The sequence below is a fragment of the Erithacus rubecula genome (genome assembly GCF_903797595.1).
Source record: "Erithacus rubecula genome assembly, chromosome: 1".
NCBI lineage: Eukaryota > Metazoa > Chordata > Aves > Passeriformes > Muscicapidae > Erithacus > Erithacus rubecula.
The window spans coordinates 97,233,705-97,250,990 of NC_136658.1; the positions used below are offsets into that span (position 1 = coordinate 97,233,705).

At 39.8% G+C, this 17,286-nt stretch overlaps 1 protein-coding gene across 2 annotated transcripts in view; it reads left to right on the top strand.

Moving 5' to 3' along the window:
* The window catches only part of PPEF1 (protein phosphatase with EF-hand domain 1), a 38,379-nt gene extending 21,179 nt beyond the window's left edge, over positions 1–17,200 (top strand). For both annotated transcript variants that reach the window (XM_079320428.1, XM_079320429.1), the window contains exons 6-17: positions 358–472; positions 2,343–2,389; positions 6,325–6,491; positions 8,068–8,104; positions 8,548–8,697; positions 10,841–11,041; positions 11,744–11,929; positions 12,553–12,695; positions 13,335–13,441; positions 14,390–14,553; positions 15,402–15,486; positions 15,943–17,200. In XM_079320428.1, the coding sequence (XP_079176554.1) occupies positions 358–472; positions 2,343–2,389; positions 6,325–6,491; positions 8,068–8,104; positions 8,548–8,697; positions 10,841–11,041; positions 11,744–11,929; positions 12,553–12,695; positions 13,335–13,441; positions 14,390–14,553; positions 15,402–15,486; positions 15,943–16,136 (1,596 nt within the window). In that variant the 3' untranslated portion in view covers positions 16,137–17,200. The remainder of the gene's footprint in view (positions 1–357; positions 473–2,342; positions 2,390–6,324; positions 6,492–8,067; positions 8,105–8,547; positions 8,698–10,840; positions 11,042–11,743; positions 11,930–12,552; positions 12,696–13,334; positions 13,442–14,389; positions 14,554–15,401; positions 15,487–15,942) is intronic.
* Positions 17,201–17,286: the final 86 nt, after the last annotated feature.

The window sequence follows — 17,286 nt, forward strand, 5'->3', positions numbered from 1 at the left end:
CATCCTTTTTATTTTTTCCCCAGTTACTTTAAACAGATGGCCTTATGCAATGATTCTGAGTGCTCTGTAAGTCTTATCTCTTCTGAAAAACAGGAAGAGTAGAAACAGTACAGTATAAATAAAGTGGGAAAATCTGTAAAACAAGTTCAGTAAGGGCTCCATATCCATTCACTAGGAAGCAAATGCAAAGCTATGAACACTCCTAACTCCCAGCTGTAAGCCATACAGCCTGTACTCATGTCTGGAGGTCTGCACTATAAAGAACCTCAGCAGTGCATGTCTGATATTAATAAAGGAGCCAGACCTATTGCTAATTCAAAGAAGTCTTCCTTTTCTGCCTGCTTTCTCTTCTCACAGCTGCTTCATGCCCGCTATGTACTGCAGCTGCTAAGTGAAACTAGGAGGGTTCTCAAGGAGATGCCAAATATCACCCATCTTTCAACTTCCTATTCCAAGGAGATAACTGTCTGTGGTAAGGTGCCAGAGAAGATACCTGCTTTGGGCTATGGGTTGATATTCTAAGTGATTAGAAAATGATACTGACATTTCCAAGTTTTGCCATTAGAAGAAAGTTCTCAATGCCCTTTAAAAAGTTGTTTATTTATTTTATTTCTCTCTACAAATACATAACTTGGAGCAAACAAACAAAAAAAAATAAAGTTCCTGAGTCATTGTAAGTATATTTTAAGAGATTCCCTCACCTCCTCTTTCCTGTTCTTGTTTAAAATTTCTGAATGAGTCAGTATTAATTCAGCTAACACTGCAGTGCAGCTTAAATACTCCTGCACTTCCACCTCTAAAATGCCACCAAGTATTTTGATCACTGGCTGTAAGTCTCACCTCTTTCTCCTCTCACTGAAAAAGACCTTACTCAGTAATGATTTTAATGATTTTAATCATAATTTACTCCGTAATTATTTTAATGACGGTTTAATATAGGTGGCAAAAAAAGACCTTTCATTGACAGCATGACTATGTAGAATAAATTGAAATTATAATAACCCCTCATTTCTAAGGAGACCCAGGAGGATGGATAAGTCTTTATACAACCAACAAATTAGTTGCACAGAATAATGTGTCCTACAGTAAAAAACTAAGAGCTCTTTGCCCATCTATTTTGCTACACTTTTGTAAATTATGGATAACAGGATGCAGTATCCTGACTTGACACAGAATGCAGTAACTGCAAAACAGAACAATAATGGTGGCATAACTCTTGACATCTATCAGAGTGTGCTCTGTGTAATAGTAAAGTGGTATAAGGGAGGTACTGTGAGACATGAAATAAATAATGTTTTTTAAGGTGTGGTTATAGAGCTACTTTGCCAGGAAAGGGTTTGTTTAAATGAGATTTTGTATAAACAATAATTTATTAACCAATCCAACAAGACCCCTTTCCAAATAAACGAAGCACAGATTCATGCTTGTTCACAACACAATGTGTTCTTGTTAAATAAACATTCCTCTTCATGTTTGTATTGCATTTGCACTATGTAAGCATCATTAAAAGGGATCTCTCTCCTATACTGAAACTAAAAGCTTTTGTCACCAGAAAGAGCCTATGCAGAAGACAGATAACCCATTTTTAAGCATAATTGATCCAAAATGTTGATTTCCTTAAGGTATCACTCTCAATTTCTTATAATTTCAAATTAGTAATGAAGATTAAATATATACCTGAAATGCTTGCATCCATATATATGCTAAAAATCTATCATATCTTGAAAGATCCCTTAGAACAAGTTCAGCAGGCTCATAATTAATCAAAAGTTGCACAGAAAACATATACAAATAAAAATGTCACTTCTCTTTTCCTAATCATTGGTGGTAAAAGCCAGTTATCACAAGATAGGTTTTGAAACTGTTCTGCAGCTTTGTGAATCTCAGACACAAGAAGGTTGGCTCTGTGAGTTTGATATGCAGTCACATGCACAGGGGATCTGTGCTGTAGTGATACTTTGTGTTGGGGTGAAATCCTCCTGCCTGTTCCAAACAAACATCTCAAGAAGGACCCAATCTATCTTTCCTGTGGCCTTAGCATTGAGGCACAGAGGCATGGACAGATCTTGACACTCTCCATCATTTCCTGCTGGTAGTAATCAAACCCCATCACTGAAACACATTCAGTTGTGCAGTATGAAAAGGATTATTTTGGTAAATTTAAACCCATTAGTATGTAGAAGTCTACTATATTTCAAATTGTCTTTTAGTGGCATATTTTGGGTTTATATACATAAAGAAATCATGGGGGAAAACTTGTTAGGTCCAACTAATTCCAGTTTTATAATTCAGTTTCTTCCTCTGTGAGAAAATTAAAAATAAAAAAAAATTGTTTCCCGTAGGAGATTTGCATGGAAACCTGGATGATCTTTTGCTGATATTCTATAAGGTAAGTAGGTACTCTGAGATGTAGCATTTTCACTTTATGACTTATTATTTATGTGTGACAGTCTTATCACCTTTAGAACTGCTCATGTGGTGTGCATACATAACACAGACAAGAACAATTTGGTGTCTTTGTCAGAGCTTTTCCTTCTTCATATCCTCCTGCTCACTGTGAAGGAGATCATGGAGATGATTATTTTCCTGAATGCTGAACTGTAGCATGAGCCAAAATTTAAGAGGACTCATTGCAAAGTCTCCAAAGTTCTGACACTGTTTTAAATTCCATATTGACTGAAGTCTGCTAAAATCAGGAGCTGAGTTCTGGATGTAACACTACACCATAGATAATTTTGACACTGAAGAAAAAGTGCAGAAGGTTTCATTTAGGCCTTCCACTGATACCTGCAGGTTAATTGGTTTGCTTTTGGGTTGGTTTGGGGTTTCTTGTTTGGTTGGGGCTTCTTTTTTTTTTTTTTTTGTTTGGTTTGTTTTTTTGGATTTGTTGGGTTTTTTGTTGTTGTGGTTTTTTGGGAGGGGTTGTTTTTGTTTTCTTATTTTTAGCAGGAAACAGGAAAGAGTGATATTTAAAAGCTTTTTAAGCCTTGGAAGCTGTCACATGGTCTGCACAAAATAGAAGTACTTGAGGCTGCCTTTATATATCCCTTTTTATCATGCTAAACAAGCATAGCTTTGTTTTACTGATGTGTAGAACAAATTAAGCTCCAGGCTAACTTTTCCACAATTGTATGTTTAGCTGAAGATGCAGGAAATGTTGTATATTTAGTTTCACATTTATCTTCAGGATGAATCACCACCTTTGACTGAGTAGGTACTCTCTTTGATTTGGGCTTTCCGGGGGGGGTGGGGAAGTGAGAAACAGGTTTGTGTCAGATCCTGCACTGAATGGAGACTGAAGTGAGATAAACCAGGTGTTTAAATGATGTAGTTCTCCCCCTGCTTCCAGCTTTGTTACACTTAGTCTGACACTTTGTTGAATGTAAATGTGGTTGTTTTGCCCAAGTGCACACTTGAAGTCTGTTGAAGTATTGTTAAAGTACAATCAGACTTTTCATAGAGCCCTGCTTTTCTTACTAATCAACTATCCTTAGCTGGTCCTTGGCTTGCAGACTTTTACTCGTTTAGCTCTCTTTTCAAAACTGGAATAAGAGTCTGATACATATTGGTTTCAAACACAGAACCTGGAATGGGAAATATAACTGTTTTGGAGATAAATGCTCAGATACAATTATATTTACAACTGCAATCACCCTGCATTTTATTTTTTGGAGTAAGCAGATGCCAATTATTTCCCTCCCCATGGAAGCTATAAAGAAAAAAAAAAAAAAAAAAAAAAAAAAAAAAAAAAAAAAGCAACTTTCATCCTGACTTCAGTAAATTCAGAGTCAAAACTCCCACTGATTTCAGATTAGAGATAACACCCAGTTGTTCTGTGTTAAACTTCTAGGGGAGTTCCTTCCATTAAACCAAATAAAATGGGCAAATGTTTTATCATTTCAAGGTAGTTGAGAATATAGAGAGCATATGTTAGAGCTGATTAGTGATTTAGAAGCAAATTAAATGACACTATTTTCTGTCCCCTCTGAGGAGTTTACTTAGATGAGCAGCAAACCCAGTTGGCTTCTGGGATCCATTATTTTTCTCCTTCCAAACTCTGTTTCAGTTGGAAGGGATTTCATCCTCCGAGTTGGTACAAACTACCTTAAATAAGAGGGTGCAATCCTAAACAATGGCACGGGAGTGATCTCAGTCTGCACAGGCTTGGCTGTGCAGAGCTGAAATGCATTCTGGAGGTCTGCATGCAAACCAGGCTCGTCACTTCCACCAACCACCCCAGCAAACACACAGAGCTGTCAATCCACAGCATATTGATACAATGCTGCAGATGGTGTATAATCTTTACACCTGGTTTGGCTGAAGCTAAGACACATACCTTTTTTTCCTCAATAACCAGTTTGTGAGGTTCATTCAGTCCCTGCATTAATCTTTAGTAAATTACAGCATTTTCTGGTATTCCTTGAAACACTTGAATTTTAAATTATGTATTGCTAAGTTAGATTGTCTAAGGGATGCTATAGATAGAAATAGCCTGAAGCAGTAGAAAATGGCAATAACAGACGGAAGTTAATTAATCACTCACCCAGGAGATACAATAATGATGCCCAGCAGCAAGTTGCTAATCATTAGAGGGCCTTGTTTGCCTCTCTGACATGTCACAGGCTGCAACAGCCTTTAATTTAGTTTTGCTCTCATTGTTGGTTGAAACCACAGAAAAGGAGAGTGCGTATGTGTGGAACAAAAGTAAAATGTCACATTGAATTTGGACATCCAAACCAAACTTGTTTAAAACTCGAATTGTGCATAACCTTTTCCAAAAGAAGGGTGATAGAGTCTGGAGAGTGTTCCAGTAAATGTGTCTTTCCATGAGGACTGCAGTTAGAGTATGTGTGTACTCACAATCTGCTGGTGATTTCACATGCCTATTGGTTTTAAGGCAAAGCTTTTATTTATTTATCTATCTTTACAAAAACTGCTGCTGAGTTTCTGCTGCCTGTTCCACTCCTGAAATCCATCCTCTCCTTTTTAAAATCACTTCAACCCATTAGAAGTCTCATACATTGCCACTCCTGTGAGCACAGAGTTACCACAGGCCCCTTCTATATTAACTTGGAAAGGGCTCAGGACAGGCTGTAGCAAAATCCAAGGAAACTGAATTTGCAGCAGCCAGTATGGAGGGACCAGGGTTCACTACTGCATCCTAACATAAAAGCACAGGACACTGATTGGGACAGAAAAAGATAGTCTCATAAGTATTCAAATTACACATTCCATTGAGTCCCTGACCACATCATGCATCCTGCAATAAACCCACTAAGACAGAATACCAGTAATACCATAGGAGCACAAGAAAGGCTTGACACTGACACCGTAGATATATTCAAAATGTGGGATGTCTTGCAATGCTGCCAAACCTTTTAAGAGTGGCTTCTACAATTATAATGCAATTTTATAGACGTTCTATTGATATTTCTTGTGCATATCAATTGAGAAAACAGAGGTTTCCGTTTTCCGGTAAGTCAAAGTTGAAATACTGATACTCATGACTGGAAATGATGAAGCTACATATGTAGATGGTGCTATATTTTCTGTAAGCTGATGGCACCCATTGATGTGTTGGCAATTAATCTAATAAAACATACCATCAGTTCAAACTACTTGTTTTTACTAAGTCACCATTTATAATAAAGCATTTCTCTGTATCCTCAGAAAAAAAGTAAGGTAAAAAATACCTGTATATACAACCTCTGAGGTTTGTGAGCTTTCAAGTATATCTTGGCTCTCATAAGTAAAATTCAAGTAGTGCTTTCAAGATTAAAGCAACTGAAATCAAATGCTTCAAAGTTCTGTCTTAAGATTTTATCTCCTCTGGACTATAGTCCTTCTCAGGAGTTTTGGAAGCACACACTGCAAACCATGTAAATATACAAAATCCATTCAAACTTGTATCAGAAGGTAATTTTTCATGTATTTCTTATCTTCCATTCAAACTGAATTACTGCTTTTTGTTTGCAAGTGCATAATCTCCTGGCAATAGTCACGTTAACAAAAATGTATATTTTACTACAAAACTGATGTTCCTTTTGGTGCCTTTCAATTTAATTTAATAGGTAGAGGAAAGGATTAGAGATGGCATTGTAAGAACAGCCAGAGAGATCCTCTCTTCTCTAATGGCTCAGGTTGTCTAAATGAAGGTTTTTATTCTAAGCAGTGGAAATAAAGAAATGATGCATTTTAGATCTCTGTATTAGGCAGGATTTTTTTCAGAATTTCTAGCAGTGGGATCTCATTTGAATGTGTTTTACTTTATTGCAGTAGTATAGCAGACTCTCTAAATGCCCCTTTTTTATTTTCTTTCTGCAGAATGGTCTGCCTTCAGAACAAAACCGCTATGTCTTTAATGGTGATTTTGTCGACAGAGGGAAAAATTCTATGGAAATACTTATAATCCTATTTGCATTTCTTCTAATCTATCCCAATGATTTACATTTGAATAGAGGAAACCACGAAGACTACATCATGAACCTGAGGTAGATTTTGGGGGTGGGGCAGGTGTTTCTGGCCTATCACTAGGAATACTTGAGCTTTTAAATACTACTTTAGCCACTGTGACACCCTATAACAGAAATAATGTTTTATTAAGTAGTCAAATGTAGCTTTGCCTTTTCAGCGTGTGTATGGGGAAGGAACATTCCCACTACACACAAACATTTGAATGAGAATCATGTCTTGTCTTTGATCTAATCATAATTCATTGAAGTCAGAGGGCCTAGTGCAGCTTCCAGAGTATCAAAATTGGGGAAGGAAGGATGGAAGGATGATATTTTAGTTAAAGCACATATTTAGCAAAATTTGATATTTTAGTTAACTTTGAACTAAGACTTCACTTCTCTAACAAGGGGAAGGTAATATCCTACCTTCTACTCAGAGGAGCTTCATTAGTTGGAGGTGCCACTGCAGGAAAGCTGACACCCTGTTTTCTAACACAGATGATGCACTCAGCTGTGCAGTGCAGCCAATGGAATGAGCACAGGCAGTTCCTCTGGCTGTAGTCAAAATGTGACTTGGGAACAAAAAGCATCTCAGAGATGTGAGAACTCCTCAGTCCTACTCCCTACAATTCTAAGCCACTCCAGAAAGTTTCTGGGTGACTGACTGGTAGATAACCTGCTGTACCCCTTTGATGTGTGCACACAGGATGTATTGCTGTTTTAACACAGGCCTCTGTGTTAGCACCTGGTCAGAGGCCCATAGGCAAGTCCTACTAATGATCCACAAAAGAGAATCGGTTTCACATGATAGTTTCTTTTTCAGCACTTAATTGAAAACACCCCAAAAAACAACAAACATAAACCAAGATCAGTTACTCAATCTACAAGGTAGGAAAATTCCTCCCCAAAGTAGCAGAAAATATTTGCTACGTCTATGATGATATGGTGTGCACAGATGTATTCCTGTCTATCACTCTTTGCTGTGCATTTTGATTAACAGTGCTGCACGTTGATAAATTTGAAAGCTAAGTGTTGTGAAAATGCCCCTTGATAAAGGATATCTTGGTGTTAAAAGAATGACGTATCAAAATCCTTGTCCCTTGTGGGGGAAAGGATATTTACAGTTGAATTAAAGCTCTGAACAATCTGATCTAGTGGAAGTTGTCCCTGCCAATGCAGGGGGTTGGAATAAGATGATCTTTAAGGCCCCTTCCAACTCATACTTTCTATGATATATGTCATATCTATATCATATTCTATTATATGATTCTATGATTATATTATATTTAAGACAAAAACTCTCTGAAGGTTTTGTGGGAATTTTTGCCCATCATCAGGTTACTTTGGAATTTCTCTCTGGTATGTAAAAGGCAGAGCTGGCAGAAAAGCCTCTCAGTAATTATGGGGCTGGATTCTGTTCCCAGCCTCTCTTATGTTCAAGAAATCAGTTTAACTGAATTCTCAAGACAGAGTGGAGGAAAGGACATTTCAACTGAGGTGAGATGGAAGGCAGGTGAAAAATGGGGCTAGAAAACTCCAGGAAAACACCATAGCACAGGAAACCATGCAGAAGGGGCATACTAAAAAATAATTCATGATGCTGTCCTATTTTCAGATATGGCTTCACAAAAGAAGTTTCAAAGAAGTACAAGGTAAGATTGCTCCTCCTTCCCCTATATTTTTGTAGTCTTGCACATGGAAAATAAAACCTGTGTAAACAAGAAAACTTCAAACCAGTTTGTTTAGATGTAGCAGAGAATTACTTTAGTGATGTAGGTGAAATTATTTCGGCCTATCAGTGGAATATCTGACAAAACTATTTTAAGTGCTAGTCTCTCCCAGAGATCTATGGGATGAAATAAGTAACATCCATAAAACCAATCAAGTACATAAAAAGAGATTAACATGAAAGAAACAGAGACAATCAAATGGCCCTAAAATAAATGTCAGAACATGTTTGTCAGGGTTGCAGTTCAGGATAGTATCAGAACAAAATTGTTCATATAAACTGTTGCAGACACTTCAGCAAAATCTTGAACCTAGAAGCAACAGAATCTGTCAGAAATAGGATCTAATATAAGAGTATATTTTACAGGACCATTGGAAGCAGATTTTGTGTCTTCTGCGAGATGTTTTTAGCTGGCTTCCCCTTGCCACTATAATTGATAGCAAAGTCCTTATTCTACATGGGGGGATTTCAGACACCACAGATCTGGATTTCCTGAATGCACTTGAGAGAAATAAGGTAAGAGTTGATATTCATGTGAGGGTAATTTTTTAAAATTTTTGCAGTACAAATGCTCAGATCAGGTCATTTGCATTCAAAAAGGAAATGGCAGCAGTATAAGGCATGTAAGAAAAAAATTAGCCCAATTTTTCTTCAAAATCAGGGCCTAGGATGGAAGGTTATACTGGTGTTGAGAGCCAATTGTCTGGCTCTCTGGATAACATGGGTCTTTTGACCTTAAATAGCTAAAGCCACTTTAGATGCCTCCTCCTGCAGTGATGACACATTAGCCAGAAAGTATGAAAACTACTTGATTCTTGAGCATTTCCTTTAAAAACTTTAGAAGTTAATCTAGCCACATATTTCCAGCACTGCCTTTTTTCCTGGAGCTTTGCTTCTGCCATCTGTTGTGTGGGGGAAGTTCTCCACCTGTGAGGCGCTCCCTTGGCAGCAGCTGAGCGTTGTTCATGTGGGAGAGCCTTTCCAGAAGGATCAAAATTCAAAAACTGGCCTTGATAAAACAGAATCTACTGCTTTTCAGGGATTTAGAAATGTTAATTTTTTTTCTGAAATGATGAGCAAACACATCTTTCAAATCAGTGGAAAATGGTGTGGGATGTGGTCTCAATTTGGACAACTAAATCAAGATGTCTGCTTGTGATCAGGTGCTGAGCCTCCTTATAGTCAATGGAGATCCAGGAGATCTGGTGGAGATCATTACTTAGGCACACATCTCCAGTGATGTTCAAGGAAGTGCCCCATTGGCTAGGGATGTCCCCTCTGGCCTTTGCATGCCTCTGAAGAAAGTCTTCTTTTTATGTCCCCTCCACCAGTCCCCTTTAGGCTAGATTTGTGTCTGTCACACTAATTCACAGACATAGTGGAGCATCTCAAATGGCATAGGAGACCAATGCTTGAGCAGCTTCATGTACCCTGTCATCAATGGCTGTGGAGTCTAGAGCTATTTTTGTCACCCTCATATTTTCTAAAGCAGAAATAAATGCTTTGCAGAACAGTCAGTTGTGTCTCTTTTTTAAAGATATAAAAAAGAGCATGAATTGGAGTCTAGGTTCTGTTGACTGCACCACTGTGCACTAAAACTGGGTGCCTAACTTACAGCCAGAGGTGAGAGGTGTCCTAACTGTGAGCTGAATTCTGCCCATGCTTTCACTAAGGCTCAGCTCTGCATGTTTCTGATGCAGTATCTGTGAAATGCAGAACTAACAGGTCAAAGTTGCTGCCACAGGAGAGTGTGGCTAATGAGACGTGTGGGCCACAACCCAGGGCAGTGTCACTCAAGGCCAAGTGATGTATTTTAATTGGTACAGCTGGCAGGTGACAGGTTGCAAGTACTGGTCAGTGCACTGGTGAATAACCCCATGTTGTGCATTTTATTCTGAATTAGTCCTTTGTTAAAGAGTAAAATCTGGGGCTTTGTGGTCTGTGTATGTTCTATTGGTGGGTGGTTCTTATTTAGTTTGGGATTTTTTGGTTGGTTGGTTTGGTTTTGGGGTTTATTTTGGCTTTGTGATGGAAATAAGATAGTATGAGAGAATTTCAAATAAGAAGACATTCCCAGTAGAAGAATCCATATTAATGGTCATTCATGGAACCATAGTGCACCACTCCAAAAAATCAAATGCCCATGCATGTTTGAGGAGTTTGATTTAGCAGTATAAGGCCTGATGTAATATTTCATCAGTTTCACAACTGTCTTTGTGATACTCTGTTTAATTTAGCCAAATTAATCTAACAGCATCATCCTATGTGAGAGAAAAAGTGAACAGAGTTTTACTTCAATACAATATGAATGTATATTTTGTTTCCAGTGAGGCTGGGCACTGAAGTGTCTTCCCTGAGCCCAGGCCCCATTTGCTGTATAGTGAGACCTTAAGATGGACTGTGTTTGGAACAAGTGTGTGTGTCTGGATAAGAATATGAAAGCAGCTCTGGTTATTAATAGATATAAGGCAAAATTTCTGCCACATACCTTCAGCTTCTCCTAAACCTGTGAACTGACGATATTATGAGACTAAACATTAGTTGAACACTCAAGGAGTTTTCCTGAGTACAGGAAACCTGAGCTGATGTGCCTTTCAGCCAACATCTCTGTATCAACTTTTGTTGTGGTGATGGTAACTTCTTTTTTTTTTTTTTAAAGTTGAAATCTTTGATGCGGCCACCAAAGTTAGTGAGAGATAGACAGGACCAAACAAAGAAGAGAATTCCCACGACCAAACCCAGTAAACACGTTGCCAACCAGCATGTTGCAGGCAAGACACAACATAACTCTTCATCGGGTTCCACTGAGCCTTCAGGCTCAAATTTGTCTCCAGACCCCGCCCTGAAGGAATGGAAACAAGTAGGTGAAACCAAAGACACGCTGATACTAAACCCCTCCCGCACAAACTCAGCAGGTGTTCTGTTCAGGCAGTGTATTTATGAGTCTCTTCATAGGAAAACAGCCATTCTAAGGAGTATATTAGATACCTATTAGGTTTTTTTGGATGCTTTTTGTAGACCAGGTAGTAAAGACTTGGAATTTTGTACCTTACAAGTAAAATTCACCTGGTGTTTTCTTTTCTTAGCCGTTAGGAGGAGGAAACTGCTCAGTAGGAGATGGGTTTGCCTGCCCTCATGTGGTTGGATCTATTGGTAGATAAATGGTTGTTGGTTTAAACAGGTCAGACTGCAATTGTTGGTGAGATAAAGCACCTTTTTTTGGATGTGCTTTTGGCAGCTGAATACTGATATAGCCCAAAAAAGCAACTCAGCTCCTGAGACCTACAGGCAGATTTCTCAGAAGTGGGAAGTTTTTCTCCTCTGGCTGTTCATTTCACCTCAAATATCAGAGCCAAAATGGAGCTTTTGTTATACTGTAATGTCTTAGCCCAAAAGACTATGCACCTGAAAGGAAGGAAAAACCCCAAGGCCTATGTGTTAGCTCAGATGTGTTTTCTCCCTGTACTGTGGGGCTTCTGCTGTGGCCAGGACTTGAGACAGCCATAGCCTGTCAGTCTTCCCCTACTGTCAATCCTCACTTGCTTGAGTTTGCTATTTATAGATCCTTGACATTCTGTGGAGTGATCCAAGAAGCCAAAATGGCTGTACACCAAACAAGTGTCGAGGAGGAGGCTGTTACTTTGGTCCTGATGTCACTGCCAAGCTGTTTGAGAGGTATAATCTGAAGATGCTCATCAGGTCTCATGAATTTAAGCCAGAAGGTTATGAGATCAGTCATGATGGGAAGGTAAGATGCTTCCATGTAAAGTAGAATTCTTCTGTGAATGTCACAGGAACATCCACAGTAGATTTGTCTGCAAAATTTATTACAAAAAAAAAAAAAGAGAGACACTTTCTTAAACTGGGTTTGGGGGAACTTTGCCCTAGATAGATGTTAAAACAAAATCCTGAGTTCCAAATAACAAAATTCTTTACGGCTTTAGAGAGTGGGGACCAATTTATTACTTACATGAAAACAAACAGACACCAACAAAATTGTCCACAAGAGCTGTGTGTAAATACAGGTCAAGAGCTGCCCTAAGGCTCTGGAAGCCTTTAATTTACTGATTTCTCTTTTGGCCCTGCTTGGGCCAAAATACAGGCCAACAAGAATCCTGAAAACCAGGTCTCCCTTAGAAAGAGGTTTCTGTTAAAGCAGCATGTGGTATCTCACTGCTCTCTGAAGTCTGACAGGTCAAAAATAAAGGCCCAGAGCTCTGACTCAAAAGGCAAGAGCAATTTGGTGATTTACATAGTTTTATATGTAGTCACATAATTTTGTAACCTGGAATTTTTTCTCAGATCGGTTCCAGAAATAAGTGTTAAGAAGAGCTGTTCTGGCCAATGCAGTTTCTTTGTTTCCTCTGTCAGGTTATCACCATATTCTCTGCCTCTAACTATTATGAAGAGGGCAGTAACCGTGGCGCTTACATCAAGCTGAATCCCGAGCTGATCCCCCGGTTTGTGCAGTACCAGGTCAGCAAGTTCACGCGCAGGCAGAATCTCCGGGAGAGGTAAAGCTCTGTCTTGCATGCAGTGAGCGTGGCCTCACCTCACATGTGAGTGTACCTGCCACAAATCTACAGCTTGACTGAATGATTGAATAGGCATCCATTTTCCTTGATTCTCACTGGTTTTCTATTTTACAATTTAAAAATTAATACAGTAGGAAAAACATGTTCGAAGTGCTTAACTTGGTTTCCTGAAAAACTCCCAAAGGTAATGAGGTGAGGTAAGCAATTAGAACAGACCATTGTCAGGGGCTCATAAATGGCCTGCACCTCTCTGCTTTAAGGCTGCAGTGTTAATCTGGACAAATCCTGTTACGAATTGAGTCTCAAAAGTTTATCATGACAGCTTTGCCCTGCCTAATAGTGTGGTCAGATTACTGAAGGAAAGCATTACTTAATTACCTGCATAAACTCAATTATCTCATAAACTCAGATTATTCTTATGGAGCATTGTTGGTTTTGGGGTTTGCCCCTCTCCCTGAATGTTGTCTTATGTGTTCTACTGTGTTTTGGGTCATCCTACTTAAACATACTATACCCTAAACATGCTACATGTTAAAGGATGTAAAGATATTATAATGATTGTTGAAATCCTAGAGGATTTTAATCCTTTAATAATCTGCTGATTTCTTTTCCTCCTAGGGTAGGTACAATTGAATCATCTGCCTTAAAGTCCTTACGAGAGAAGATTTATGCTCACAAGTCTGAGCTCACCAGTGCTTTTGCACAATACGACATCAATGGCACAGGTACTAGTTCCTCTCTGCCCAGTTGCCACCATGGGGAAAACAGCTTCCATGTGTGTGGGAGGCAGAGGGGACAAACCCCATGGAGATGAGTCTTGCCTGCCTGCCAGTGTCAAGCTGAGGGCAGAAGAGCTGTTTAACCTTGTTCTTCCTGACCACAGAGGAGGATGGGCATTGGGAAGGACTTAGCTCCAAACAACTTGAGGGGATGAACCTTGAAGTAGGAAAAAGAAAACTGAAAGACACGGGCAAATAAGGAAATTACATTTGCTGTTGGGTAGAGAGTTTGGGCAGGCAAATCCAGTTCCAGAAGCTCAAAGTCATCACCACCTTCATGTAGGAGTCTTTAGAATGTGTCAGACAGGGAACTGGGGTCTCAAGTAGAGGGGAGGAATAGGTCTCCTTCTGAATCTGGGAAGTATCTGAGGAAAGTTGCCTGCCTATGCCTCTAGCAGACACACACTCACCCCTCAGCTGAAGCAAAGTCAGTACTAAATTAATAGATGAATCTTTTATGTAGAAGCAAGAAGTTGATTTCTGCCGCAGATACAACTTTTCCTTGTGATGGCTTCTGACTTGATTTTGTCCTTGCAAGGGCACTCAATAACATGATGTTTCTTTGGCCACTGAACAGCTGATTCACATATTTCTGTCTGGTTGAGTTTTCAGCCATGTCACTAATTGCATCTCAGCTGAAACCTGAAATACTCTTCATGGCATAATCTGTCTTTCTCAAAAGGTGTTAAAACATGCTGAACATCAGAACAGCATGACAAATTTATGGCTGGAAGGGACCTGTGGAAATGCCTAGTCCAACCCCACTGCTCCTTTGTTATGAGGGCTTTTATCCCAGAGTTTAAAGAAAATCCTTTTGTTTTGTAACTCTTTGTGCTGGTGACTGTTGTGTGCTGTGTCCTGTACTTTTAACCACGACCTGACCCCTTCTGGCAGGCAGGATTTCTGTCAACGACTGGGCTGCAGCGATGGAGTCTGTCCTACAGCTGGAACTGCCCTGGAGGATGCTGCGGTCTCAGTTAGCACAGATGAACCCAGATGGAGAAGTTGACTTCATGTCATGTTTTTATGATTTGAAAATGGGTCAACCTATAAAAGAGGTAAAGAAGAAAACACCTCCTTGCAGTTCTTGGAGGAACAACTTTTGGTGCAAACTGAAGCACAAGACAGTGGTTTGGCCCAAGTAGACATCTACATCTGAACTAGTTGCTGAGCTTCCTTTTATAGTCACTGGAGGAAAATGAGCACTGCTAGGGACGAATCATCATTCCCTGCTAAGGTAGAAGCTTAAAATAGGTTGGATGAATCACATGCTAGAACTGCTTCTTAACTTTCTGTTGGCTCTCGAGGGCGTTTAGATAACGGAGCTGAGGAGATGTGACAAATCCTGCCCAGAGCACTCAACCCTTACTCTTTGAAATGAGCATTTTAAACAAGCTCCAGAGGCAGTTCAGGCTCCTGTGGGAGGAAGACATATTTGTTGATGGACTTTTAGATGTTTTTAATGGTATCTGAGGTCACTTCTGCAGAGCCCAGTTGTTACCAAATGGCTGCACAGTGCTTTGGTACAGAGGTATCACCATAATTTTCCTAAATAGCAGGATCCATTCACATCTGTACAGTGAGTGCTTTGTATGAGTGCATGGTCTACGCTGTCTTCCCTAGATTATCCAAGATTATTTCCACAAATAATTACTGAAGGTAGGAGGTGTGCAGGGCTACCCCTTGCCCTGCCATCTGAAAGTGACAATTTTATTTGATTATTTCTCAGGGCAAGACACAGAAGTGTCATTCCAGAGAATTCAAGCCTAAGGATTTTTTTTTTTTTTTTTTGTTAATATTTGACAAGTTAAACTGGGAAAATGGAAATTGAATAACAGATACTCTGTTGGTTAAATTAACTCAAACCAAGATCTGAATAGCTTCTTATATGTGATTTCAAAATCAGGCTCAGCCAGCTTTGGCAGAAACACTGTGCAGATACAGAAAGGATCTGGAGATCATCTTTAACATCATTGACAAAGATCACTCAGGTAAGTCCAGGTAACTTCACTGTGTCAGCTCTATGGAGCCTATACCAATTACCTTTTCCCCACTGTGTTTCCTCCCTAAGGCTTCTAAACATAGAGGAACCAGAGGTGATGTCATTTCTCCAGTTTGCTAGAAACTATTTTAAGCAGTCGGTCTGCAACCATATAAGGGACAGTGCACAGAGCCTAACAAGAGAAGATTCTCACATACCCCAGCTCCAGTATTGGCTTCACTCTTTTGGGGCCCTTGCCTCATTTCCACTCTTTACTGCTTTCTCAATTCCACTGTCAAAAGCATTTAATCATTACCTGAAGTAATAATTTGCATCAATCATGGAAGCACTAACCCCACCATGGTAGGCAGGTAACTTTTTTGCAGTGAAGAAATATGCTTGTGTGTGTTTATGCAGGAGGGGGAAACAGCACTGCCAAAAGCAACCTATTTTCTATCTCCTTTAGGTTTGATTTCTCTTGAGGAATTCAGCCAGACATGGAGACTCTTCACTTCTCACCTGGGCATTGATGTACAGGATGATTCCATTGACAAGTTAGTCCTCAGTATAGACTACAACAAAGATGGCCACATTGATTTCAATGAATTTTTAGAGGCCTTTCACGTTGTTCACAGACTTGAGAAAAAGGCAACCTCCTGAAAAGGCAGAACTTCCTGTGGGTTGTCTTGGAAGCTCAGCTTGCTGTCATTAGTCATAAAAGGACTGCTCCATAGGGTCAGTGTGCAAGGCTTTATTTAGCCCTCCAGGATGATCTGTACCTGCTAATAATGGACAGAGGAGATGAAAACCCACACTTACAGTATTATTGTGTCACTGCCACACTGCCAGGACCTTTCAATTTACCCCCTCCTCTTGGTGGCATCTCCCCTATCAATCTAATCCCTGAAGATTGCCGAGGTCATGCCTACAGCTGTGTAGGAAGAGAAGATTGGTATGTGTGTGTGAGCAGTCCTTAGTGACAGCTGAAAGCATTGATCACCACATGAACACACTGGGCCCAGCCTGGTGGTGGAACAGGCACAAAGAGGCTGGCATTGGGGTGTCCATTGCAGGAGTGAAAAACAGGCAAAAAGCACCTGGTTAAAACAGGTAGTTCTGTGTTTAATCTTGCTCTTTGCATGATGCAGAGGAATTAAATCATTCCAGATCAATCTCTTATCCTTCCAGAAGTTTACAAAACTAAGGCACATTTAAAGGAGTGTGGTTGAAAGGTGTTTACACTTGCACTACATTGCATCTTGCCTCTAGTTACTTTTCCCCGCATTTGTTGGGATTTGGAGCTATGAAACAATCACAACTGTTTCTGAGATGAAGCCAGGCTCTCCACAGTGGTGCTGAGCAATAGGACAAGAGGCAATGGGCAGAAACTCATGCACAGGAAATTCCATCTGAAGATGTGGAAGAACTTTTTTTCACTGTGCAGTGACTGAGCACTAGAACAGAATGGCCAGAGAGGGTGTGGAGTCTCCCTCACTGGAGATACTCAAGAACCATCTGGATGTAGTCCTGTGCTATGTGTTATGGCATGACCCTGTCTAAGCAAGGAGGTTGGATCAGATGATTCACTGTGGTCTCTTCCAGCATGACCCATTCTGGGATTTGGTGATTCCATGATAACTCGTCACCTTAATGGAAGCTAAATTCACAGCATGTTAATGCAACACATGATAGATCACAGAATAAAGCTTTAGCTTTCTGAGCAATGCCTGAGTGAGGTGTGTCTATTTTATGTTTTGGTAACCTGCACTGATCACCACAGAACACTGTTCCTGAAGATGAACTGGGTTTC